Here is a 26,241-nt window from a genome sequence, read left to right on the forward strand (position 1 = left end):
AAATCACCATATCCTTCGGTTAGTGGGGTTTGCTGAATGAGATAAGCCCCATTCACAGAGTACATGGCAGGGATAAATAATGAGGAAAGAAGTTGTTCCAAGAAGTAATCCCTCAATCATAGAAAATATTTCCCTTTTGTTCTCTTGTGCTACATATTCCACCTGCTGAATCTCAAAAGGGAGGAACAAAAATAAACGGTATAACATCCTGTTCGAGGTATCGGATTCTCACAATCAGGTCTCACATAGTGTGGGGAAATAAGTTATTTGAGAAATACTAATATCATTTACTTTGTCAGCATCAGAGGCATCACCATTTCCTGAGATATGAATTCATGGTGACTGCCTGGAAAATGAACACTGGAACCAAGTTACATCTGACTGAAAGTGCCCCAATCAGGGTGAAACCGGTCTTGAATTCCTTGTGTTTCGGTTCAGGGAGGACCTGGCCTGTCAGTTCGGACTGGACTGTTCTTACTGGAGCAGGGTCAAGACTTATTTTGCAATTCGGTGGGTTCAAACAGAGGTGGGATGCACCGAGAGGAATTACCAGTGGCTGAGATTAATTCAAGAATTCCACCCATCACTTTTTCGTGTACTTCAGTGGAGAAGGACCAGAGTCATTTACTGGCCAGTCAGCATAAGACTGGAAACCCACCCTCTCATCCCTTGGGGCTGGTCCCTCTGAATAAGGCATAAATGCAACAGGAATGAAACATACTTGAAAGAACCATGTATCTTTTATTGTGAGGTTATGTGATGACAGGCCTCTGTTTTACAGTTCTCAGGAATGCTAGGGAGGCTCCTTCTAGGGTCGAGCCTGCGTTGCATGCTCTCGCACATGCGTATCGCAGCGAGACGCTTTTGTATTTAGAAAAGGGCTCGGAGCCCTGTCAACTTCACGTCAGTGTTTTTTATTGGTTCGTGGGCTTGCCTAATAAAATCTGCTTGCTTTCATTAGTCGAAGGCAAGCATACGTCATGCCTTTTCCGGTGGCTAGCCCTCCTCGAGCGCAGTGACCAAGTACAGAAAACATGCGAGGCTCGCTGTTTTCTACCGGGCTCGTGGACTTTTTTCCTCTAATTTACGAGCGCGATCTCGCTTGGCAGAAGTTGAGCGCTTTACATAGTTAATTTCACTTTTTCGGGTTATGTACACAAATGCACTTTTGCCCGATAGGTGAAAAGTCGGGTTAGGAGTTTACAGCGCAATCAGCTCTAACATGAGCAAACGCGAGACCCGTTGCATTGTAAATGCTGGTTATAGTAGAGCAGGGGCAGAATACAAATGGTTCTTTTTGGAGCTAGGTGTGCATCCATGTTACCAGGCACATAGCAATAACTTAGCCATACATCTACCATCCGTGAGCCAAAGTTACTGAATTTGCAAAAGAACAAAAGTTACCGATTCTGCACAATCTCAGTATAATTCAGCTCAGCAGGAACCAAGCTACTCCCTTTCCAGTGACTCTAGGAGGCAACGTAAGTGCATCTTCGAGTACTACAAATAAATTAATTGCACATGCGCCTTGTGCTCACTATCAGCCAGGCCACGTCTAAGAACGAAGGCTGACAAAACTTAGTTGGGTTATGTTAAAACACGTTGTGGCATCTTGTGCAGAAACAATGCAAATGTTGAAAAAAGTCTAGCATCTATTTCTGAGGTGAATTCGTGGTATCTGCTGCACCATCTTGTAAGGCCTCTAGTGGCACTGCCATGAGGGGAAGCTCGATCTAAACCAAGCCAAAGAAGCTGCAGGTTTCAGAGATGGGAACTTGCAAAAAAATGTTAAAATAAAAAAAAAAAAAATACAGTAATAATGATAGAATACACTTATTTTTCACTAGCCGATATCCTGTTACATGTGTATTGCTTGTAAAAGGGAATCTTTACCACATACGGAACATGGTATTGCAGTATTTACTCCAAAGGAATGTCCAGCCACCAACATTATTTTTAGCCTTCCTGTAGTTTGCAACAGTTCATACAGGTCCTTGATAGCATCTACCAACCCCACCTGGCTTTACAGTACCTAATGCATTACCACTTACGCACTTAGGAAATTTTTAATATTTGTATCAGTGTTTTATAATATGTATGCTGAAACTGATTTTATTTATTTCGACCCACCACGGTGGCTGTTATGATGTATTTTGGGCGTCTGTTTTTGTTTTGATAATGAAATATATATTTTCTATCAATAAACTTTCAAACTTAATGCATTACTTGTAAATTTATATAAACCTAGTTTCCTTATATTTCGATGTTGTTTTGGAAAGTGGTCAGTTCCTTCTCTAACAAATGTAAACAAGCATTTGCAATACAATGGGTCTCGCGTTTGCTTGTGTTAGAGCTATTAGTGTTGTTAACTCCTAACCGGACTTTTCTTGCCACATAAACTAATAATAAAAAGTTAAACAGCTTCGCATATGCGAGCCGATGGTCGCCATGAGAGTGAAGGAGACACAGAAAATGAAACAGAAGTTCGCTTGCAGTGAAACTTATCGGCAAAAGTGCAATTATCCATGTAACCAGCAAAAGTGCAATTATCCATGTAACCAGCAAAAGTGCAATTAGCCATGTAACAGGGTCAATGTCATGCAAATCGCTCGACTTCTGCCCAGCGAGATCATCGCTGCGCAGGAAATGAAAAGATAAAGTAGTCCAGAAACCAGCTGAAAACACAGAGCCTCGTACATTTTAAGTAGTTGGCCGGTGCGCTCGAGGAGGGCTAAACACTGGAAAGGCATGACATATGCATGCCTTTCACAAATAGACTCAATCGATTTTTAAAATGCAAGCCCGCGAACTAAAGAAAGTGGCGGGCCTGACATGGACGTGGTTAGAAGCCCACAGAGAGATTACAACATGGTCTAGAGGGCTTGTGCAAACTCAACCCTAAAAACTGCGGTACCTCCGCCAACACAAAATAAACTGCTCCTTTCTTCACACCCACTGCACAATTTCTTCCACCCACATTTATACATGTATGACCTGTAAACATACGAATCACATTAATGTGTGTATTGTGTCATCTTTTACTCTTTACATTCTTAATACATAACATGCTTTCAACTTTACGGTCTCATGTAACTGCTCAGCCAATAACTTGCTTTGGAACTATTTGGTTTTCTGTCTATAGCACTTCCTGTAGAAATGTTACTGCTGTTCAACATACGAGTAAGTAAAATGCAGCAGCTAACAACAGCTACCACAAACCGAGCACACTGATTGTGTCAGTAGACACCATATTAAATAGGTCAGATCAAAATGAAATAGGTTTGGGATCTGGGTGGAACACACACTTGTGACCTTCAGTCTCAAACCAGTAAACGGTGTGTTTGCCAATTAGGCATAGCCAATGGGGTCCTCCAAGAACTTGCAAGAGAACTGTCATATTTTTTTATTCTTAGAACTCTATAAGCAAGCATTGGCATAGCCAATAAATCTGGGATTAATGTGTTAAGCATGCAGCATTAGCGCCTCAGAATGAGGAGAAAGCCAGAAGAGAGATCTATAGTAATAAAATATTACCTAATGCAGTTCATTGCAAACACTTGAGTGGAGGCAGAAGGATACATTTAAAAAGCCAATATCATTGGGTGAAAGATGTATACTCTAATGCGCTAAATGTGATTGATAAAGCCTCAGGCCAATGGCTGAAAGAGGCAGATACAAAGCACACTTTAAGTGTATTGTCAGCACAGTGTCAGCTTAATACTTGCACTGTCAAAACCTAAGCCTAGGAATATGGCCACTATAGTTAATTAAGGAGCATCACAAGAGTAAGTGCTGATTCCAAGAGTGTCTGAAAGCAGCAGAAGTGCCCAGGAGCATCCATTCGGTTATTATAAGCCCTTAAAGTCAGCTCTGAATCAACCATCGGATGTATCTTCATGGGTTGCTCTCTTCTGGGAAAGCCACTGATGTCCCTGCATTCATCTTCCCGCCCAAGACTTCCAATTGAACACCCACTCAACAACTCTAATAAGTCCATCATTGAGTAACCTCTTCAATGCAACCCGCTGACTGCTGGTTCTATGCCCAGGCAAAAAGGGGGGAAATAAGAAGCCAACACCCAGGGATGACAAAAATGGCTTATTAGTGAAGTTCCGTGTTTATGAATGTCATCTTTCACAGTTAGTCCTGGATCCCACAAGGGACAATGGTTGTCTCTCAGTATTTAAAACACTGGTTTAATTCAAAACATCTTTAGTAGTACCGATTCCATTCTGGATAAACAATTTGCAAATTAGAAACATTGCCACAATAGTTTCCTTTTCATAGCCATAGGAAAAATGTGGAAAAAGAGCTTCACCAACAAAATGTTTCATGACACACTGAAATCTGCGCAACTTACTTGAACTACCCACGGACTGTTGGCGAAGGCCATTATATCTCTTTCTTCCCAGAAGAACGCAGAGTCAGACCTTTTAATCATTTCAAATTTACTTAGGAGTTTCATTGCATACACCTTCTGTGAGGCTTTATGTCGGACCTAGAAGAAAAGAAACATACAATTATAAGCTTATGGACAAGCAAAAAATAATATCCACTGAAATAAATGTTTAGACTATGCCAGAAACGACCGATTCCAAATGCACTTTGATATTTAAATGTACAGTCTGACTCCTAAACCTGTACGCCCTTTGTGTGGTTTCCCCTGTCTTTTGGCGTCTGACTGCCTGTTTTTAATCCTGTCCTGAATTTCGTTTTTGCTGCACTTAGGACTCTGGTCACTTTACCACGGCTGACGAGTGCTAAAGTGCAAGTGCTCTCTGCATAATTGGTATTGGTGATTGGTTTAACCATGATTGACACATTCGATTTACCGGTAAGTCACTCGTATAGTGCATCAAATGTGCCCAGGTCCACTAAATCAAATGCTACCAGTGGTCCTACAGCACTGATTGTGGCAACCACATGAGCCGCCCTGCAAACGTGTCTCAGACCTGCCACTGCAGTTTTAAACTGACATTTCGACCTGGCAAGCACATCCACTTGCCAGACCCAAACCTTCCCTTTTGCTATATGTAAGGCACCCCTAGGTTAGGCCCAAGGCAGCCCCATGGGCAGGGTGCAGTGTATTCAAAAGGTAGGACATATACTAGTGTTTTTTTACACATCCGGATAGTGAAACACAGCTAAATTTGTTTTTCACTATTGCAAAACTATCACTCTCATAGGGTAACATGGGTATTAACTTTGAAATATCTTTTAAGTGTAATATCCCACTGGAAACAGATAGAGATATGGAGTTTGGGGTCTCTGAACTCACAATTTAAAAATAAATCTTTTGGTGAAGTTGGTTTTTAAATTGCAAGTTTGAAAATGTCATTTTTAGAAAGTGGGGATTTTCTTGCTTAACCATTCTGTGCCTCTGCCTGGTTATGGGATACATGTCTGGGTCAGGATGACAGTTGGGCCATTTGAGAATTCACTCTAGACATTCAAACAAAGGGAGCTGAAGTGTGCCCTGCATATCCCCATTGGTCTTCCTGAGCTAGAGTGGTGGGAGGAGCTAAAATATGAATCTGAATAGGGTTGTGTCTGTCCCTGCACAAAGCAGTCTCCAAACCCCTGGAGTATGTCTCGGGCCAGTACAGGAAAGGCAGTGTCTTGCGCACCACAAAGACTTTTCTTTGGAGTTTGCCTACTTCAAAGGCAGAAATGAGTATAAGTACTGAACCTCTGACTCCACAAAGTTCTAATTATTCTGGACTGAGAACAACCTGCCAGGAAGAAGAGCTGGATGCTGTAGGAGGGACTGCCACTCTGACTTGCTCTGCTGTGCTGGCCTGCTGTTTGCTGCTTCTGTCCTGGGAATAAAAGGACAGGGCTTTGCTTTCTACAACCTGCTGCCAAAGGTTCTGCAAGGGCTTGGACTGATCTTGCCTCCTGTTAAGAAGACTCAAGGACATCAAAAACTTCATCTACAGTGCCTGGGCTCTCTTGCTGAGAGTCCTGACTTGCCAAGTGGTGCCAAAGCCAGTTCCCGGGCCCTTGGGAGTGAGTTCTGGTGTAACTGAGAAAAACAAGCACATCAACTCCTAAGCGACTTCAGAACCGGTGCCACTGTCAGACTCTGCCCCGCTGCCTACACCGGAGCCGTGGTCCCTACTGATTGTAATGACTGCAACTGCCACTGCGTCTCCGAAATCCTGCCACAGCTTGAATCTCAAGTGCCGCATCACCTACGCTTGTTACACCCGACTCTGCCGTAGTACTTGTGGCCCAGTGGTGTGATCACAACACCGCAAAAGTGATGCCTCGCATCTTGATCTGCTGGATTCATCGACCCCGGTGGGTTGTAAGGAACAGACTTCTTGCCACCGATGCTGCATTACTTCCCTGCAACCGTAAGAAACTGACACCTCACCTCCCCTGTCTAGCAGTAAGGAACCAACCCCTCACCTCCCTGGTAGTGGTAAGGAATCGACTTCGCACCCGCTCAAGCGACACCTCACCTCCCCGACTCCATGCTACATTTTTGTTTCCTCATTGTTTTCCAAAGTACTGTTGCATGGGGTCCATGCATCTTCATGATCGGCCCGCACTCCTTTGCCAATGGCGTCTGAGTGTTGGGAATAACTCCATCAAGACGTTGTGTTTTTAAGCGCTAGACTAAAATGTAATCTTTGAAAATTTGTATCGCAGCTTGTGTATGGTGGATTTTGGTCTTGTTTTAGTCAGGTAAATATTGGCTAGTTTTCAAAACTAGTGTGGAGTACTTTTGGTGTTTTCACTCTGTTAGTGTGTGTGTGTGTTAGCGTGTGGGTGAGTGGGTGTGTGTGAGTGGGTGTGTGTGAGTGGTGTGTGTGTCTGAGTGGTGTGTGTGTGTGTGTCTGAGTGGTGTGTGTGTGTGTGTCTGAGTGGTGTGTGTCTGAGTGGTGTGTGTGTGTGTCTGAGTGGTGTGTGTGTGTGTGTCTGAGTGGTGTGTGTGTGTGTGTCTGAGTGGTGTGTGTGTGTGTGTCTGAGTGGTGTGTGTGTGTGTCTGAGTGGTGTGTGTGTGTCTGAGTGGTGTGTGTGTGTCTGAGTGGTGTGTGTGTGTGAGTGGTGTGTGTGTGTGTGAGTGGTGTGTGTGAGTGGTGTGTGTGTGTGTGTGTGAGTGGTGTGTGTGAGTGGTGTGTGTGAGTTGTGTGTGTGTGTGTGAGTGGTGTGTGTGAGTTGTGTGTGTGTGTGTGAGTTGTGTGTGTGTGTGTGAGTGGTGTGTGTGTGAGTGGTGTGTGTGTGAGTGGTGTGTGTGTGAGTGGTGTGTGTGTGAGTGGTGTGTGTGTCAGTGGTGTGTGTGTGTGAGTGGTGTGTGTGTGAGTGGTGTGTGTGTGTGTGAGTGGTGTGTGTGTGAGTGGTGTGTGTGTGAGTGGTGTGTGTGTGTGAGTGGTGTGTGTGTGTGAGTGGTGTGTGTGCGTGAGTGGTGTGTGTGCGTGAGTGGTGTGTGTGTGTGTGAGTGGTGTGTGTGTGAGTGGTGTGTGTGTGTGTGTGAGTGGTGTGTGTGTGAGTGGTGTGTGTGTGAGTGGTGTGTGTGAGTGGTGTGTGTGAGTGGTGTGTGAGTGGTGTGTGTGTGTGTGTGTGAGTGGTGTGTGTGTGTGTGTGTGAGTGGTGTGTGTGTGTGTGTGTGTGAGTGAGTGGTGTGTGTGTGTGTGAGTGGTGTGTGTGTGTGTGAGTGGTGTGTGTGTGTGTGAGTGGTGTGTGTGTGTGTGAGTGGTGTGTGTGTGTGTGAGTGGTGTGTGTGTGAGTGGTGTGTGTGTGTGAGTGAGTGGTGTGTGTGAGTGAGTGGTGTGTGTGTGTGAGTGGTGTGTGTGTGTGTGTGTGAGTGGTGTGTGTGTGTGTGAGTGGTGTGTGTGTGTGTGAGTGGTGTGTGTGTGTGTGTGAGTGGTGTGTGTGTGTGTGAGTGGTGTGTGTGTGTGTGAGTGGTGTGTGTGTGTGTGAGTGGTGTGTGTGTGTGTGTGAGTGGTGTGTGTGTGTGTGAGTGGTGTGTGTGTGTGAGTGGTGTGTGCGTGTGTGTGTGAGTGTGAGTGGTGTGTGTGTGTGAGTGGTGTGTGTGTGAGTGGTGTGTGTGTGTGTGAGTGGTGTGTGTGTTGGTGTGTGTGTGTGTGTGTGTGTGAGTGGTGTGTGTGTGTGTGTGTGAGTGGTGTGTGTGTGTGTGTGAGAGAGTGGTGTGTGTGTGTGTGAGTGGTGTGTGTGTGGTGTGTGAGTGGTGTGTGTGTGAGTGGTGTGTGTGTGAGTGGTGTGTGTGTGAGTGGTGTGTGTGAGTGTGTGTGTGAGTGGGTGTGTGTGAGTGGGTGTGTGAGTGGGTGTGTGTGAGTGGGTGTGTGAGTGGGTGTGTGAGTGGGTGTGTGAGTGGGTGTGTGAGTGGGTGTGTGAGTGGGTGTGTGAGTGGGTATGTGAGTGTGTGTGTGTGTGTGTGTGTGATTGGGTGTGTGAGTGGGTGTGTGTGTGTGAGTGGGTGTGTGTGTGTGAGTGGGTGTGTGTGTGAGTGGGGGTGTGTGTGAGTGGGTGGGTGTGTGAGTGGGTGGGTGTGTGAGTGGGTGTGTGTGTGGGGGTGTGGGTGTGTGTGAGTGGGTGTTAATGTGTGCGTTAGTGTGTGTGTTTGTGTGTGAGGGTGTGTTTGTGTGTGAGGGTGTGTGTGTGTGTGTCAGTGTGTTAGGGTGTGTGTCAGTGTGTTAGGGTGTGTGTCAGTGTGTTAGGGTGTGTGTGTTAGTGTGTTAGGGTGTGTGTCAGTGTGTTAGGGTGTGTGTCAGTGTGTCTGTGTTAGTGTGTGTGTTAGAGTGTGTGTGTTAGAGTGTGTGTGCTAGAGTGTGTGTGTGTGTCAGTGTGTTAGTGTGTGCGTGTTAGTGTATGCGTGTGAGTGTATGCGTGTGAGTGTAACTACTTTACACATTGCCTCTGAGATAATCTTGACTTCTCGTGCCAAGTTACCAAGTGGGTGAGCAAGGGTTATCTTAGCTGTGGGACTCCCTTACCCTGACTAGAGTGAAGGTCCCTACTTGGACAGGGGGCAAACCACTGCCAACTAGAAACCTCATTTTTAACACTGACACTTACACTTTTATTGAACCTTGTAACCATTGTAGTAAAAACTCACAGCTGCCCTGCATTTGAATCGAATTTACGCTACACTTACAAATATCTAGGCATGTGAGTAAACAATAACATATGCATACATACATACACATTATACAAGTTTGTACACATACACACAATATATCTGCAGATGTGCAGAGCGTGATATATTTATTACCATTTTTTGCAAATGGAGTCTGACTGTTGGGAATAACTCCATCAAGATGTTGTGATAGCCCCAGTTGGAGCTAATGTGTTAAACGCTATACCAAGATTTAATCTTTGCAAATTCGTAGCGCTGCTTGTGTATGGTGGATTTTGGTCTTGTTTTATTCAGATAAATATTGGCTAGTTTTCAAAACTGGTGTGGAGTACTTTTGGTGTTTTCACTGTGTTAGTGTGAGTGTGTGTGTTAGTGTGAGTGTGTGTGTTAGTGTGCGTGTATGTGTGTGTGCATAAATACTTTACACATTGCCTCAGAGATAATCCTGACTTCTCGTGCCAAGCTACCAAGGAGGCGAGCAAGGGTTATCTTAGCTGCGGGACTCCCTTACCCTAACTAGAAGGTCCCTGCTTGGACAGGGTACAAACCACTGCCAACTAGAAACCTCATTTTTAACACTGACATACTTACACTTTTATTGAGCCATGTAACCATCATAGTAAAAACTCACAGCTGCCCTGCATTTGAATGGAATTTAAGCTACACTTACAAATTTCTAAGCGTGTGAGTAAACAATAACATATGCATATATACATACACATTATACACGTTTGTACACGTACACACAATATATATGCAGATGTGCAGAGCGTGATATATTTATAACCATTGCTGAGTATAGGAAGGGGGCATGACTCACAAGAGGAGAAACCAGAAGTGGGACATGATGTCCTCCCCTCCCTCTACAACTATTATAATTCACGTATGACAACCTGCATATCCGTTTTAAACCATGCTGTTTTTCCATGTGCATTTGTTTTGAAAAAAGGTTTTCAACCAAAAAGTACAATATGCTGGATATTTGCTGCCTTGTGTAAAAATATGGGCACATCTTTAAGTTTCGTTGGGAGACAAGGTGTAATAGTCTCACCAGCTTCATGTAAGAAACAAAAAATCACAAATAGGTAGAGCAGCTTTGAATCAGGCCTTTCTACCTATTGCTCTGTGCAACTGTATGTTTTATAGTTTTTTGTATTTTTTGTCTTCCTTTGGTATTTAAATTAGGTCTTGAGGCTACAATGATAGTACACTTACTTCGTGCCAATAAGAATCAATTGCCTCTGATGTGCTTTTCAACCAAGACAGGTTTCTACACCTGTACTGTTTTATTAAAAAGTATATTCAGTTTTTTTTCTTAAATTACATTTTTCTATTTCAAGCATTCGGCTGACACATTTAGGCAGTGGAATGCTTTATTTTCTGTTTTTCTTCATTGCAGGAACTTGACACATCCAGGCCTATTGGCTTTGCCGATGCTTGTAATAAGTAAATTCTATATGTATCCTATACTCATGTCACTACTGTAAATATGTTGTGATTGACCTTTAATGTATTGCTTTTTGTGCAGCGCTGACTTCCTCAACTCTCAAGTAGGGAGGAGACAAAGGGGACGGGGGAAAAGAACAAAAATAAACAAATTAGACACTTTCTGTCTCCTGCCGCTTCACTCCTCGCTCCTCTTCTTGTGGTGTCCCAGCATTCACTGGCTCACTAGCACAGGCTCCCCAACAATCCTGGAACTGCTTTCATGCTAAAGATCCCCAAGTTCTGTTGCTATACCAGGTATTCAGACATCTCAGTCGCTGACAGCCTTTCAAAGGAAGAGGTGCACCAGAAAGTCTACTGTTGGTGCCAACCCACAACTGGTGCCAATAATCCTCTCCTGTGAACTTTAACTGTGGAAACCAGCGGAAGCAGTAAAGCAGTAACTGGTGTCTCACTGAACTGTCACTGACTAATAGAGTCCTGCTGACTAGGGACAAAATTTCAAACAATCCATTCAGGTATCCAAGTTCATAATTTTTCTGTGGATGGAAATAAGAGTTCACTTTTGCGTTGTGGGTCTATGACTGCTTAAGCATTTTTGTGCTTTGTGACATATTTGTATGAACTGCCTGGGTTCAAACCATCTGCTTTTTCAGTCGTTGAGAAGAGGCATCGTAGCATACCAGGTACAATTGTCTGACTGAATGGGAACTATTAAGCCACAGAGAAGGGACCAGGAAAGACTGTATCCAAAGAAAGATTAGAAACCTATTGCTCCCTCATGTGAGAACATTGCCCAGCAAAACTCATGATGTGTAGCACCTCATTGCTTAAGTGCTATTAAACTCTTTGGTGTCATATCTAAGCCACAATTTGGCTTGGACTTTATGATATATGATCCATTATTTTAACAGCCCTAAATGTCCTGATTGTGAACAAATGTTTTATTTTTTAAACATCTAGATGTGTCTGAACATTTAGATTGCGTGCAATTAATGTCCCATCCTGGATCTGTGTTCTAAACTACTACCCAGTTCTAAAACAAAGCTGTCCACATAATCAAGAGAGTAAAGGGTACAAAAGAAGTAACTTGATAGTTCAACTCATATGAAATAGTGCATGAAACACCAGTGAAAAACAAGAGTACCCTTCCATTAATGCTGCTCAATAACAACTGAGGGCCTTACGTTGGCAGGCAAACAGAATTGATTACTAATTCAAGACTTTAAAAGAAATGTAAAGGAAATCCAAAACACTTATTGCAGGCCAGTTACAAGATGGCTTATGTATAATACTTCACAGAAAAAGTGGTGTTGAGATAAATGAGTGGGTGAGCTCCCGAATGAAAGCAAAGGCCAAAGCAATGAGTATGTTGGACTTTGCAAAGATCAGCTCACAAGTAGAATTATGCTTGGTATATTCGTTCAATAGGCCATAGTGATGGGGTCAGCAGCAGTCTGGGGTCACATACCCGACCAATGAAAGACCCTGTACTTGTCTTTGTAACCATTTCCAAGTTTCTTAAGATTAAGGGCCTGATTACAACTTTGGCAGAGGGGGTTAATCTGTCCCAAATGTGACGGATATCCCACCCACTGTATTACGAGTTCCATAGGATATAATAGACACGTAATACGGTGGGCGGGATATCCGTCACATTTGGGATGGATTAACCCCCCTCTGCCAAAGTTATAATCAGGCCCTAAGTGTCTTGAGCAGGAAATGTGTTTAAACAAGGTAAGACAAGATAATAACCCTAGTGAGTTTCAATGAATGATGCTTGAGTGCAGCAACAGAATGAAGAGGTGGGGCGACTGAGGAACAGGGTAGACAGGATTTTAGAGAATGCCTTCCCATGAGCCTTGCTCATACTGGAGGCAGTGAAGGCAACCCGGCTGCGCCTCCAACTGCAGCTAGCCACTCTCACCCTAACAGGCCCAAGGATCTGGTAGAGAAGAGTTCCAGTGTGTGAAATGCAGAAACTTCATGGAGAAGTGGATTTACTGAATCTCCACTGAGCTGAGGAAGAGTTACCAAGTAAAGTAGGATTGCAAGAAAGAAGACTTCATCAGGAAGTCTGTATACAGACCCCCAAAACCACAAGAACTTTAAGACTGGAGGTGAAAGCAAGAGAACCTCAACAAGGACAAAGAGAAGTATCAGCAGGAACACAATCCCAGCAGGGTACATCTCCCAGCAGCATGTCCAAAAGCCTTTTCAGAACGACCAAGGTAATTCCATAAATTCTACTAGGAACAGAAGCCCGAGATAACTGTGGCCTTCCACTAAGGTCAGAAAATGAAAGAGGCAAGAATGCATACAATAACTGCAAGGTAGGTTGCTTTGCACGTGGTGAAGCAGGCCAAATAAAGCAAGGTTGTCCTAGAGGAGGAAACTCAATTCCACATACTGACAAGTCTGTTTTGCCACACAGATGAGAGGCATGCCAGTGTCCTTATAGTGGCAGGGAGGTTTTCATTGAAGTTGTGGAAAACAGATCCAGATGTCCATTCATAGGTGCCAACAGACATCAGTATTCAGATGGCAACAACAAAAAATACAAGTTGCAGCTCTCTAGGACAAGCAAGTATGATCATAGCCGGCCACGTGTTTGTGGACTCCAAGAGATACCTCAGGTGTGCAGGGGATCACAGGATCAAAGAGACCATAAAGGGGCAAAAGTTTAATTATCTCAATGCTCAGGCATAACTGCCAGCTGAAAACAGAATTGAGACAGGTATGGAAGGTGTCAGTACCAAGCTCATCATTGATTGCCTGCTGAGGAACGACCTCTGAGTTAATTTTAAACAACCAAGCTGAGAGTGTATTTGTAAAATTTATTTTTGTCATAAAGTTGGGAATGGAAAATTAGGTTTCCAGTTATATAAATACATGTTGTTAAATAAATTATTCCCTGGCTTGCTTGAGTGTTGAGAAAAATACAATCTCAGCATTTCCAACGGCTATACAAATATGCTTGCATTTATTATATTAGTAAAATAAAGCTATTAATCGCATTTTAATCCGCACCAACATTTAAGAAAACTACTATACATGGGCTTCCTCTTACTTTGCAGGGAATACAGTCGAGTAAGAGTGTCTTTTCACGGGAGAAAACGTTCCAGAAGAGAAAGCGCCAGTCCCAATTGAGCAAAAAATAATCTGCATAATATGTGCTGAAGTACACCAGCAATACTGGAAACTAAATTGAATCTCTACACATATCCCAGGAATGCCAGGCTGCCTATGTTCATTATTTTTTATGCTATTTTGTTTTATTTCACAAGCATAAAGCCAAGGAACTGCAGGGTGCTCGAAAGAGACCATTTTGTTTATTGCAACAGGAGCATCTCAACAAAAGGTTCTGCAAATATACCATTATGAGTGTGGTGGGGGATTGTGCACACCAGATTAAATAAACTGAAAATTGGGGGTGGGGGTTAAAACACGAAACCACAGCAGTACTAGACATCGGGCTGTACAGTTTTTCACTTCACACAGTTACTCTACATTAAACATGTTTATAAAGTAAATTCAGGAGTTTCCCACAATCACCTAAGTTCATGCTCAACTGTTAAAGTCTGGATAGGATCCAAGATCTCGTGGTCAGATCAGGAACGCAGCCACTAGACCATACTGTTGCAATGGATGCAAATAGACACGGGGGAAGTGGGGCATACCCAGATCGTCAGGTCTAGATTGAGCTATCTGATGCTTTCAACACTATCGAGTCGGGTTATCATTCCGAAAGTTAAGGCTCTGCATGTTGCTGTATTGGCTCTCTCGAGTCATCTCTGGCCAACTATGCGTCTAGCAACTTTTATATTTCTTTACTTTTTCGGCGCTCAATCTTAGTACACAATGTCATCTCCAAATATCCATTCATTTTCTTGTCTATCTAATTTGCAATGTTGCAGAAAAATGTGTTGAAATCAAGAGGCCTTCCATTGATCCTTATGTCACCACACTATTCATTTCATGCTCCTCAAACTACACTGTTCATCCTAATCCGGAGGTTACAAAGGCGCTATGTTTGCAGATCTGTGTGGAAGGGTGATGAGGTAACTATCCTTACTTTACACTTACCAGCTGCACCTCTCCAAAGGCACCTCTTCCAATAACTTTGACGATGTCATAGTCTTCTGCTTTCATCTGCAATTCCCGGACTTTCCCCACAACTTTCTCATCTAAAAAAAAAATAAACATTTTTGTTAATGTCAAATGTCACCTAAAAAAGGATACTTCGATCTATGTCTTAACATAAATATATTTAATATTTTAAATTATATGACCTACCTACGAATAATGACTCCTATGCAAAACTAAGGGTAAGCACTTAGTTGCTGTAATTTACAGATTCCTCATATGTTTGACAGCCACCCTCTCAAAATAGGTGGGAAGCCATGGGAGGCTGAGCTGGGGAGAATGCAGACAGGTAAGGAAGGGGGAACAATTACTCTAGACCAAGAATGTGTGCATCCACCTCAGTCATAGGATAAAACTAACTGACGTTGAAACCTACTGGCATTATACATTCAGTAGAATACACGGCGGAGACTGGCGCAAAAGCAAAGACTGCTGATGGACGTGTGGGAACCCAGGCTTCCTTATACATTTGCTGTGGCACTGTCTCAAACTTAAAAGATACTGGGGGAAGGTTTTCCATGACATTGATATTATGTTTAACATTTCCATGATTGGAGCCCAGCACATTATTCTAGGTATGGCTGATCGGCTTTCATACCCTCAGCGATGCCAGAGAGTCACTTGATTACCTTGCTGTTATGTGCTAAGCAAGTGATCCTAGGACTGTAGAGTAAGGAAGAGCTACCCAGTCAAAGTATGGCTTTATTGTGTAGGGGATACACAGAGTAGGATCAAGGGATTCCAATAGGAGCCATGATGAATGCCCGAGACCATGTTAGGCTACCTATGGGCAAAAACATGTTGGCATGACAGAGTTATGTAATGGTCATAGTAACTAACAAAGTCCTCTGAGGATACCATTTTAGTATCTTTTATACATTTCCTGGGTACCAACCAATAAAGTATCCTTCTTGGTTTACTTTGATGTATTTTTAGCAAAATAAGGATAACTAGCACATCTTCTCGAAATAATAAATTCTAAGAACTCCCTCATAATAGTCCTACTTGAGGTTGAATCTTTCCTGGTAGTACTATCTTACCAGGGAGGGGTGAGGCGGCCGATGATAAAGCATGCTGCATTACGTGGGTTAGACCACCTCATCCAATTTCTAAAAATGCTCAAATTTACAGCCAGGAAATAGAGCAGGTAAGCAGCATCACCAAAAGGTAGATGAAATTTATGGCTGCCTTATTCAGAGCTGTAAATCTGTGTTATGATGTACTCCTAGAGGGAAACGCAGGGTCCAGGAAGCCTTCTTACTCTCCCTGTGTGATGAAAAGACTAGATTGTAGAGAACCAGGCTATGGAATAAACAACCTCCCTACTTCTCCCCAAAGAGATAATGGGAGTAGTAGCCTGCCTACTTCTGAGGCTTGGTTGTACAAGTTATTTACCTTCAGTAACAACATATCCAGAAGAGACATATTCTAGTTACAGATTCCTTAACTTAGAATTTCCCACAGGTGTCAGTCAGGATCCTGAGATTTTTCTTCGAGCAGTACCCCTGCGCGCCGTTAGGTGGCATCGGTCGACTCCGCGGGTATCGTTGTGGTCGCAGTGATGACGATGCAGTCGTATATAGGCGCCACCCCGGTATGCTTACAGTTTTTTTTCACAACTTCCAGTAGCGCAGAGCCATGAAGAACACGAAGAATGGTGGACCAAAACTACAGCCCTTAAAAGGTAAGTTTCTGTCCCTAGAAATCAGTTTGCAGAGCAGGGAGGATGGGTGGGTCGGCAACTAGAATATGTCGCTACCAGATATATTGTTACGAAAGTTAAGTAACTTGTACATCTGATAGAGACTTTTAGTTGCAGATTCCAAACCTTAGAATAGACACTCAAGTAATACCATCAATGGTGGTGGGCTGCGAACCAAGATCACACCAAAACATCCTGCAGGACCTAACAGCCAAAACAGCCGTCCCTGCGGACCGGACTATCCAGGCAGTAATGCTTGGTGAACATTGCCACCTGCCAGATATCCAGGACTGGAACTCCACATGCTAATAATGTGGTAGCAGCAGTTGCTCTGGTTGAATGAGCACACAAACCCTCATGGGGTTGCTTTTTCACCAATGTGTAGCACATCTTGATGCAGAGGACTACCCATCGCGAGATGGTCCTCTTCTGCCTTGTCTTTCTTTTCTTCGCACCCTCATAACCCATGAAGAGTTGATCATCCACCTGGACATCTATGGTACGATTCAGCTAGAACGCCAACGCTGTTTTTGGATCCAGATGGTGGAGTCTCTCCTCCTCATGCGTGGGATGTGGGGGTGCATAAAAAGTAAGCAAGGTGGTAAACTGGCTTACATGAAAAGGTGGCACTACTTTGGGAAGAAAGGAAGGCCTGGTACGAAGCACCACTTTGTCAGGTTGTATTGCTAACAATGGTGGCTTTGAAGAGAGAGCTTGAAGTTTATATACTCTGCGAGCAGAGGTGATGACAATGAAGAAGGCAGTCTTCAGGGTCAAGAGCCGTAGAGGACAGTTGTGGAGCAGCTCGAAAGGAGCACACGAGGTATGTGAAGACCAAGTTCAAATCCCACTGGAACATGATGGACGGGAGGAAACTTATGAGAGAGACCTTTAAGAAACCTCCCAACAATGGGAGATTTGAAAATAGAAGGTTGGCCTGGTAGCCTTCAAAGAGGAAGAGATGGCAGACAAATATCCCTTGAGGGTGCCGAAAGCAGAGCCCTGCTGGGCAAGAGAGAATAAAGAGGAGAACCTCAGAGAGAGTTGCAGAGAGGGGCTCAACAGACTTGTTGATGCACCATGCCACAAATTTCTCCTCACTACAGGCATATACTGTTTTGGTGTAGAGACGTCTGGCTGCCAAGATGACCTTCGGGTGGAAGGTCAAAAGTAAGCTCCAGGCAAAGAGGCGGAGACTGGACAGGTTCAGGTGGATAACTGTCCCCTGCTACTGCGACAGAAGATCCTCCCGAAGTGGCAGTCTGATCAGAGGACATGCTCAATAGCTCAGGAAACCAGACTCTTCGTGCCCAATCTGGATCCACCAGGATTACTTGGGCCCGGTCTTGCCTGATCATCTTCAGAACTCTGGGCAGAAGTGGTATTGGCGGTAAGGCATGCAGGATGCCCGAGTTCCACTTGTGACGAAAAGGTCAAAGAGCGAGTGCCACCTTGGAAAATCCAACACTCAAACCAGCTGACACTGCACATTTTCTGCAGAGGCAAAAAGATCTAACCAAGGCTCTCCCCACTGCTGAAAGAGACCTTGCGCCCCCTCTGGATGGAGCACCATTCGTGATCGACTATGCACCGATGACTGAGTTTGCCTGCTCTGATGTTGAGAGCCCGCCAGATGTTGAACCATCAGGGAAATGGCCTGGCGTTCCAGCCACGCCCAGAGGCGAAGAGCCTCTTGACAAAGGGTCCACGACCCCACTCCACCCTGCTTGTTGCAGTACCACATGGCGGTGGTGTTGTCAGTGAACACCTGCATCACTTTCCCTTTGAGAGAGGGAAGGAATGCTTTCAATGCAAGTCGGATCGTTCGGAGCTCCAGAAGGTTGATGTGGAGCCCAGAATCTGCCAGAGACCAGAGGCCTCTGATCTCCGCTTCTCCCATGTGGCTGCCCTATTCCAGGAGTGACGCATCTGTCACTACTGTGAGATCTGGTTGGGGAAGGGAGAGGGATCTGTCATTGACCCAATCTGGATTCGACAGCCACCACTGCAGATCTTTTGCAGTTCCCTCCGAAATCTGAACCATATCGGAGAGATTCCTCTGATGCTGCGCCCACTCAAAATTCAGGTCCCACTGCAGAGCCAGCATATGCCATCTGACATGTTGGACCAGCAGGAGGCATGAGGCCCAGCAGCCTCATTCTCACTGAGATCTAGAAGGATAAGCCCGAAACCGTACTGTGTCCAGAACAGTTCCGATGAAAGGGAGCATCCGAGAGGGAGTCAGGTGTGACTTCGGCACATTTGTACTGAACCTCAGCAAATGCAGGAGGTTTTCCTGCAGTCTAGAGGTGGGAGAAGACTTTCTGGGGTGTATCCGCCTTCAACAGCCAGTCGTCAAAGAAAGGGGAAGACTGGAACCCTCACCTGCGCAGATGAGCTGCAACCACTACCATCACTTTCGTGAACACCCGAGGGACGCTGGTAAGGCCAAACGGGAGCACGGTGAACTGAAAGTGCTTGTGGCCTACCATGAATTGCAAGTAACGTTGTTGGTACAGCAGGACAGAAATGTGAAAGTAGGTATCATGCAAGCCCAACGCTACCATCTAGTCTCCAGGGTCCAGGGCAGAAAGGACCTGAGCTAAGGTTAGCATCTTGAACTTCTTTTTGAGGAAGAGATTTAAGGTCTCGAGGTCTAGGATAGGGAGAAGGCCCTTGTCGTTTTTGGGCACTAGGAAGTAGCGGGAATAACAACCACAACCTACTTCTGGCACAGGGACCCTCTCAGTGGTTCCCTTGGCTAGGAAAGCCTTGAACTCCTCGTTGAGAAGTGCCAGATGATCCTCCAAGAAATGATCGAATGATGGTGGCATGGCTGGAGGAGAAGTCATAAAGGGGAGGGAGTAGTCCCTTCGGACGATTTATAAGACCCACCTGTCCATGGTAATGGATTTCCTAAGGGGGATAGGTGCTAGCAAACCCTGCCACCAACTGGTCCAGGATGTTCCAACGGACTATGAAGATTTGGAGAAAGAGGAGGGGGTGGGGTGGACTGGGTGGCTCGCTGACTTCCTGATCCACAAGATTGTGCAATCCCGCATCCGCACAGGGGCTGTACAGCATGCGCAGGTCAGAAGTGAGGTGGAAAGGAACGCAGCCTGGTGCCCCTTCCATAGCAACGAAAGGAGCAAAAGGCGGACTGTTGCAGACGAGGAGCAGCTGCGAGGCCAAGGGACCGAGCCGATGCCCGGAAATCCTCAAATCGCTTGAGACGCCCTGTCTCTTGAGAGATGGATGCCATCAAAGGCCATGTCTGTCAAAGATTGCTGGACATCCACCGAAAAGCCAGACGTCCTCAACCAGGCGTGGTGTCTCAATGCCACCGTCAATGCAAACAATCTGCCCAGTGAGTCAGTCGTATCCAGTCTACAATGAATCATGAACTTTGCTGCATCACTCCCATCTGCCACGGCTTGGGAGAAAATGGTCTGGGCATCTTCTGGAACTCAAGGCAGCACTTGCGTGACCGAATCCCAGAGAGTATGAGAATCGCAGCCCAAAAGGCATGCAGTGTTCATGGACCACAAAACTAGACTGGCAGAAGAAAACATCTTCTTCCTCAAGTTGTCCATTCTTTTTGATTCCCTGTCCAGGGGAGTGGTAGGGAATGTGCCAGATGATGACGAAGTCTGGATGACAAGCTCTCAGGTGTAGGGTGTTTGGTAAGTGCTTTGTTGAAGGGAAGAAGGGGTTCTAAGTTGGAGGCCCGAGGCTGAAGCACTTCAGTCAGGAGGTTAGTCCTAACCTCCCCAGGAGGAGCTCGGGGTCCAGAACCTAAGCAGCCCTTCTCACCACCATTGAATATGACGCCCCTACCTCCTCCGTAGCCACAGTAGGGGGAGAAAACATGCCTGCGTCAGGGGAGGTGTTGGTATCACCCAAATCCTGTACCCAGTCCTTCTCAGGTTCAAGCTGTTATTTTAAAGGGTTCAGCGACCCTTCTACAATATCCCCGTATCCATACCCATAGTAAAAGGGTTAAGAATCAACCCTGGGCCCAGGTAAGCCCATGGAAAATGGAATCTGCTTCAAGCGATGCCGTTCCGGGTCTTCGGGAATAAGTATAGGTCGATGTTGATTGTGGACCCAACCGATGTCTGAAGCGTCGACATCTGACCCAACACCGTGAAGGGTCAAATTGGCACGTCGAGGTCGAAGCCGATGTCTTGGAACCCGAGGGTGCCCTTACCGGCTCCCCTGGGCCCAAGGGCACCGAGGGAAGGGGGGTTGGGTGGAGGGATGGTCTGCCCAAATATGAGGAGCATGGCCTCATAAAACTCTAAGTTGGGCGGGGGGGTGCCGGCTCCCAGGACGTCATGGAGGCGTGGAGCGGACTCAGATCGAGGCTCCGAAGACAGAGGCCTAGAGCATCAATGCTCTTCCTGTGTCTTCGTCCAAGCAACGGGTTGAAGTCGAAGAACGTGAAGAATGTTTGGCCTTCTTTGGCTTCTTCCTGTGACCCGAATTTCCAGATGACTTAGACGACGAAGAGTGGTGATGACTCCGCGACCGGTCTCCTGACCTTCCTCTCTAACGGGACCAGGAACGACGTGGAGTCAAGTGTTGGACTGCCATGAGCTTTAGGGACCACTCCCTCAAAACCTTTGGGTTCTTGGCCCGACACTCGGAACACAACTTCGGGTCATGCTTGAGCTCCAGACACCAGAGGCACACGGGGTGCGGATCCGTCACTGACATCATTCAGTGACAGGAGTCGCAGGGCTTGAATCTGATCTGATGGGACATCCCTCAACGCATCCAAAACTCAAAATGTATTTGACAAAAGTGCTGCAATTAGTAAAAAAATGAATGGGGTAGCTCTTCTCTGGATCTGCACATAGGCTGGTGCAGAAAGAAAAGAAATGACGTTAGCGACCCGGGGTGGCGCTTATATGCAACTGGAACGTCATCACGGCAACCACAATGTCAACGATGCCCACAGAGTTGACTGACGCCACCTAACAGCACGCAGAGGTTTGGTTTAAAGAAAAATCAAAGGATCCAGTCAGACGCCTGGGGGAAATTCTAAGGTAAGGAATCTGCAACTAGAAGTCTCTTTCAGATAAGCCTGACTGCTCTACAACTGTAGAAGTTCTTGGGATGCCAACTTAGACAGAGGAATTGCTATAGAAGTAGTAGAGCATAGTCACTACTCACCAATGAAAAGACCCTTGGAACTGTGGCTATTTGGTTCCATTGATGGAGTGGAGGTGGCCTTCCTCCTTCAACAGAGTAGAGTGGGCCTCCTTAGAGTTCACCTTTGTCCTTGGCACTACTACAGCAAGAGAGTGGACTGGTTCGTCCCTCTGAAATTTATACTCAATGCCTGTTTCTCTGAGGAGGATGAAGAGACACCAGCTTGAACATTTGAGTTCTTGAAGTGGAAGGGCTAGCTAGCTTTAAAAGACTGCAAGCACTTTGCTGGATCCAAGAGTGGATGGTCTCAGTAGTACTTCTTGGATGGTGATTAGTGACTTTGCAATAACAGGCCATGATGGGATCAGGGGTCACCTGTCTCAAAGAGAGATTTAGAAAAGCCAATCAGTATATTTACTTAGCACTTCTCTAGACATCTAGCCTCCTTTCCCAGGTGAGAAGTTGCTTACCTTTTAGGGAAACAGTCCTCACCAATGCAGTCTGATCTGGGATCTCTGGAGAAAAAAAAAAGGATTCTGCTATCCTTATGGATCTAGTACTTGATCAAAAACTTTTAAATGGGTAGCTTAGAGAAAGGATTCATGCCAAACTGTTGGGCCCACATGAGAACATGTGGATCAATAGCCATGACGGTCTAGAAGTGGGTGCTCTGTTCCCAAGAACAGACAACCTTTCATAGAATCCCTCATTTTTGAGCAGGAATGCCAGAGTCAGAAGGGAAAGTACTTCCAAAGACTTTGCTATAATTATGAAGTAGCGTATGTTTCAATGCAGGTGCTACTGGTCAATGGCACTGGTCTCTGGGTCAATGTATGGTTCTACCAACAAAGCTCTTTTCGTCGCAAAGGGCTTGTGAGATAGTTCTACAGTAGAATTGTCAATCTCTGAAGGCCAAGTTAGAGCAGCTGGGTACACGATCAGGCTTAAACGCTGGATAAGTACTAACAGCACCAGGTGGGACAGGGGATCGATGCCTTCGGCTGGTACTCTGGACTCAGATGCTACAGAGTCTGCAGCAGCCACTTCAAGACAGATGTTGTAAGCTTCACTGGAATGAGGACAAGCAGTCTAGCGAAAGGGACTCTGAGTTGAAGACAGATGACAACAGAGAAATGACCTTGAGGTCAGATCCAAGGGAAGGTGGGAAAAGTTCAGCAACTCATTGTCTAGCTACTCCTGGTCTGATCAGTTAGCTAAGTGAAAGTTAACTGCTATGGCATGAGCTAGCCTTGAGGAATGGCCAACCAGGGAAGACTCCAATAGAAAATGAGACAAGAGAACATAGACCACCAGCACCAAGGTGAACTCCTGACAGCTCTGTGGCTGCACCAGATACAGGTTTAAGTCCTGCTCCTACAGCATTAAACCAGTAGAGATAGTAGAGGCATGACTTACTGATGCGATACACTACCTATATTGGGGAGAACCCTCATTAAAGGCTTTTGTGACTAGGTACATGAACAGCCTCGCCCGGCAAGAATAATTAACATTGTGGCATGCCTCCTATTTTTTTTTTTTTAACCAAGATTCCCCATTTGGTGATTGGGTTGGGGGGGATGCTCCTCAACTATCACCAGCACCATGATGCAGCTGGGCTCAACCAGACTCCACGGAGCTAATCTCTAGACTGACTAAAACACATAGATATATCCTAGGACTACTGCCAAAGGAGGGAGATTGGCATGACTACTTCCATGGCCACAAATGAAACTAGAAGCTTTGGACCTTTATTCCCTGGTCAGGTGATGGGTTTTACAATCTAACAGAGTATTAAGAGAAAAAGTGTTTAGCCTCCGACAGCCTCTGAACTCCCAGGTACTTCACGCCCCTTTTCTAGAGCATAACAACAAGCTCCGGCTGGAGAAAGCTATCAGACCACTGATTTAGTTGCACCAATAGCATAGGGCCAGTTAGGATGAACTCTGCATGATGATGATGGTCCAGTGGGGAAGCATGGGATGGAAGAAAGGGAAGAAACTTACCTTCGGCATCTGGCCTGCTAATAATGAAATCCGCCTACTCTGCATATAAGCCACTTGGTGCAGGAGGGACTGCATAACAACGGGAGCACAGGCAGAACAGGAATGGCCCACCTGACTGTTCTCTGACCAAGAGAAACAGAGGTTATATATGATAGCAGAAAGTGCCACCTCTGCAGAAGGATGGATTAGAAGGGAAAGACACAAAAAAGGGCTACAAATATCCACGAGCACCCCAACTAGGCCCCGTGTTGGGAATGGATGAGCATGACAAAAGTCATTTTTGGTCCACATAGTTTGACAGAAATGAAAGAAGGGTTGAGGATCCCCAAACATACCAGGCTGTGCCACAGTAGAAGCACATATGAGTGTGCGATACTGGTTTATAAAAGCTCTAACTTAACAGCTATGGACTATCTCTCCAACCCCACCAATAGCCTTTGGAGAAGGGGAAAGATTCAGGATGTTGAGTATACCAATTCATAACCTCAACTTGCAGACAAATATTAGGAACAAATAAATAAATAAAAATCCCCCCTGCTTACACACAACAGTTTGTTTAAACCAGAGTGCTTATCACATATTATTTCAGGCAGCACCTTCAGTATTCAGAGAACAGATAGAAACGCTGGACTCAGCTATCCATGCATGATATGATTTACCCGTGTCCATCTTACTCATCTCAGACCTAATGAAATGAAATCTGCTTTGATTAACCTAGCTTAATCCAAAAAAAAAGTAGAGTAGAAACACTTCTTACAGAAGCAGGACGGTCACAAATTGGGTTTAAAGGCTAGGAAGGATGAGTTTCACTTTTTTCTCCAACTGGATGGGAAACTGGCTGCTTATTCAATCAACTCTGCTTGAATTAGTTGAAGGAAACCTTTGAGGCTTAAGGGTAGACCACGTGAACAGCTTCGAGATGTGTAATTAGAGACAAGTTTACCGTGCTCAAGAGCTGGATTTGCTGGTTTACGAGGGAGAGATTGAATTAATAACTGAATTATGAGTTAGAAGCTGGGAAACATAATACAATGTACTGCAGCAAGATCCCACTGAGCTTCATTTAAAGCACCGACTGCACAGAATCTGGAACAATTCTGGCTTATTTTTTCCAGGGCTACAGCACACTCAGGAACCCACAGCAATAACAACATGGCTGGAGTTTTATTTCTCACAGACTCACAATACTCTCTTGTGACTGGAAGTCCTTACTCGCCAGCCTAATTCTGGAGATTAAAACATCTGACGTTGTAGAAAGTGGCTAGACCATATGGTCCTAGTGACAGTCAATAGGTCTTAGATTTCAAAGGCAACCAGCCATGTTTTTCCACTCAATATGAGAATGCTCGAGGTAGGTAAACGTTGGCTAAAAATACATAATGAATTGGTAAGGGCACTGTGAGTACTATTTGACTTCTGTCCCAATGGGGCACTAATAATTATGTGAGACTTAGAAGATACAAAATTATGTTGTATAGCATGGATTTGGATACTGTTCGCGAGGACATAGCTAGGCAGTGGAAGAGTGATGTTAACCTGGTATGTGGAGAGGGGGGTTGAGAAAATGTAGGACAATCAAAAAGTCAATTTACGTAGGATGTGGCTGCCGGAAAAAAATGATTTAAGTTCTGGAACCTATGGAAATAAAGTTGAGAAAGGATAGAAAAGGGGTCAGGGCAAGGATCCTGTGGACCTGAATAAAAGAGAAATGATATTGTGATCTTACAGGAATTGATGTACACAATAGACTCTGACCAAGGGAATCATACGTGTTACTCCCATCGAGATCTAATAATGTAATTACATTTACACTATTCACAGATTATCAAATGAGAGGTCTGTGCAAATTTAATTTTATATTGTGTAATGCATACGATGCTCTGTTTTACAAGGAGCAGAGCCAGGTGGTTCTGTTCCAGGAAATGCATATTACCAGTACAGCTGCTGAGGCTCTACTGGGTTCACTGTGAGTACACAACTGGATGTACTGTTGCGCTACATGTTCTCCCTGTGATGTCACCACTGCAATGTCGCAGAATCACAAACATGAAGTCCAAAACTGGAACAGGGAGAAGTGTCCATTTGCTGGCTGTAGTAAAATCAGGGGCTCCTGAGACTAGCACCTGGCACATGCTATAGATGAAACGTCCACAGTCCTTCAGCCCTGTAAGTAATTTTAATAGTATTCGCTTTGTTGGAGTCCCAAGTCCCTGGAGAGGCCCTTCATCCTGGAGCTTCTACCGAAGTCGTCGATGATAAAAGGGCAAAGGAGAACCATGAAGCCTGTGCACAAGTGAACAGATGCCAGGGAGCCGATTGCACTCTTTGGTATCCCCCACCCCAACAGAGCCATCAGCTCAGTCCCTGAATTTCACAATAAACAGAAAACCTAGCGTTTCAACGAGCCCTAGCTAGGGCTACCGCTCCCTCGAGGTGCCAGAATACCCTTCAGGGTGGTATTCGTGCCAAACAAACAGGCATAGCATGTTAGCCATGCCAACTTCGGTTACTGTAAACTCACGAAGCCAGAGTGAACGCCCCTTGAAAGATGAGATCTTAATGGATCATAATTACTTCATAGGACAATGTGAAGATTAAAAAAAGGTTTCCATGCAGCATACAACAAAAACTGCTGCCGTTAGCACAAAAAAGGCTTCATAAAAATCTGCTTTGGGTATTTA

At 45.0% G+C, this 26,241-nt stretch overlaps 1 protein-coding gene across 1 annotated transcript in view; it reads right to left on the reverse strand.

The window, feature by feature from the left end:
* ROCK2 (Rho associated coiled-coil containing protein kinase 2) overlaps positions 1-26,241 on the reverse strand; it is a 508,887-nt gene that overhangs the window by 264,199 nt on the left and 218,447 nt on the right. The window contains exons 3-4 of the mRNA XM_069235939.1: positions 14,639-14,739; positions 4,361-4,498 (exon numbers count right to left, since the gene is read on the reverse strand). Coding sequence (XP_069092040.1) covers positions 4,361-4,498; positions 14,639-14,739 — 239 coding nt within the window. The remainder of the gene's footprint in view (positions 1-4,360; positions 4,499-14,638; positions 14,740-26,241) is intronic.

The sequence above is a fragment of the Pleurodeles waltl genome, chromosome 5 (genome assembly GCF_031143425.1).
Source record: "Pleurodeles waltl isolate 20211129_DDA chromosome 5, aPleWal1.hap1.20221129, whole genome shotgun sequence".
Taxonomy (NCBI): Eukaryota; Metazoa; Chordata; class Amphibia; order Caudata; family Salamandridae; genus Pleurodeles; species Pleurodeles waltl.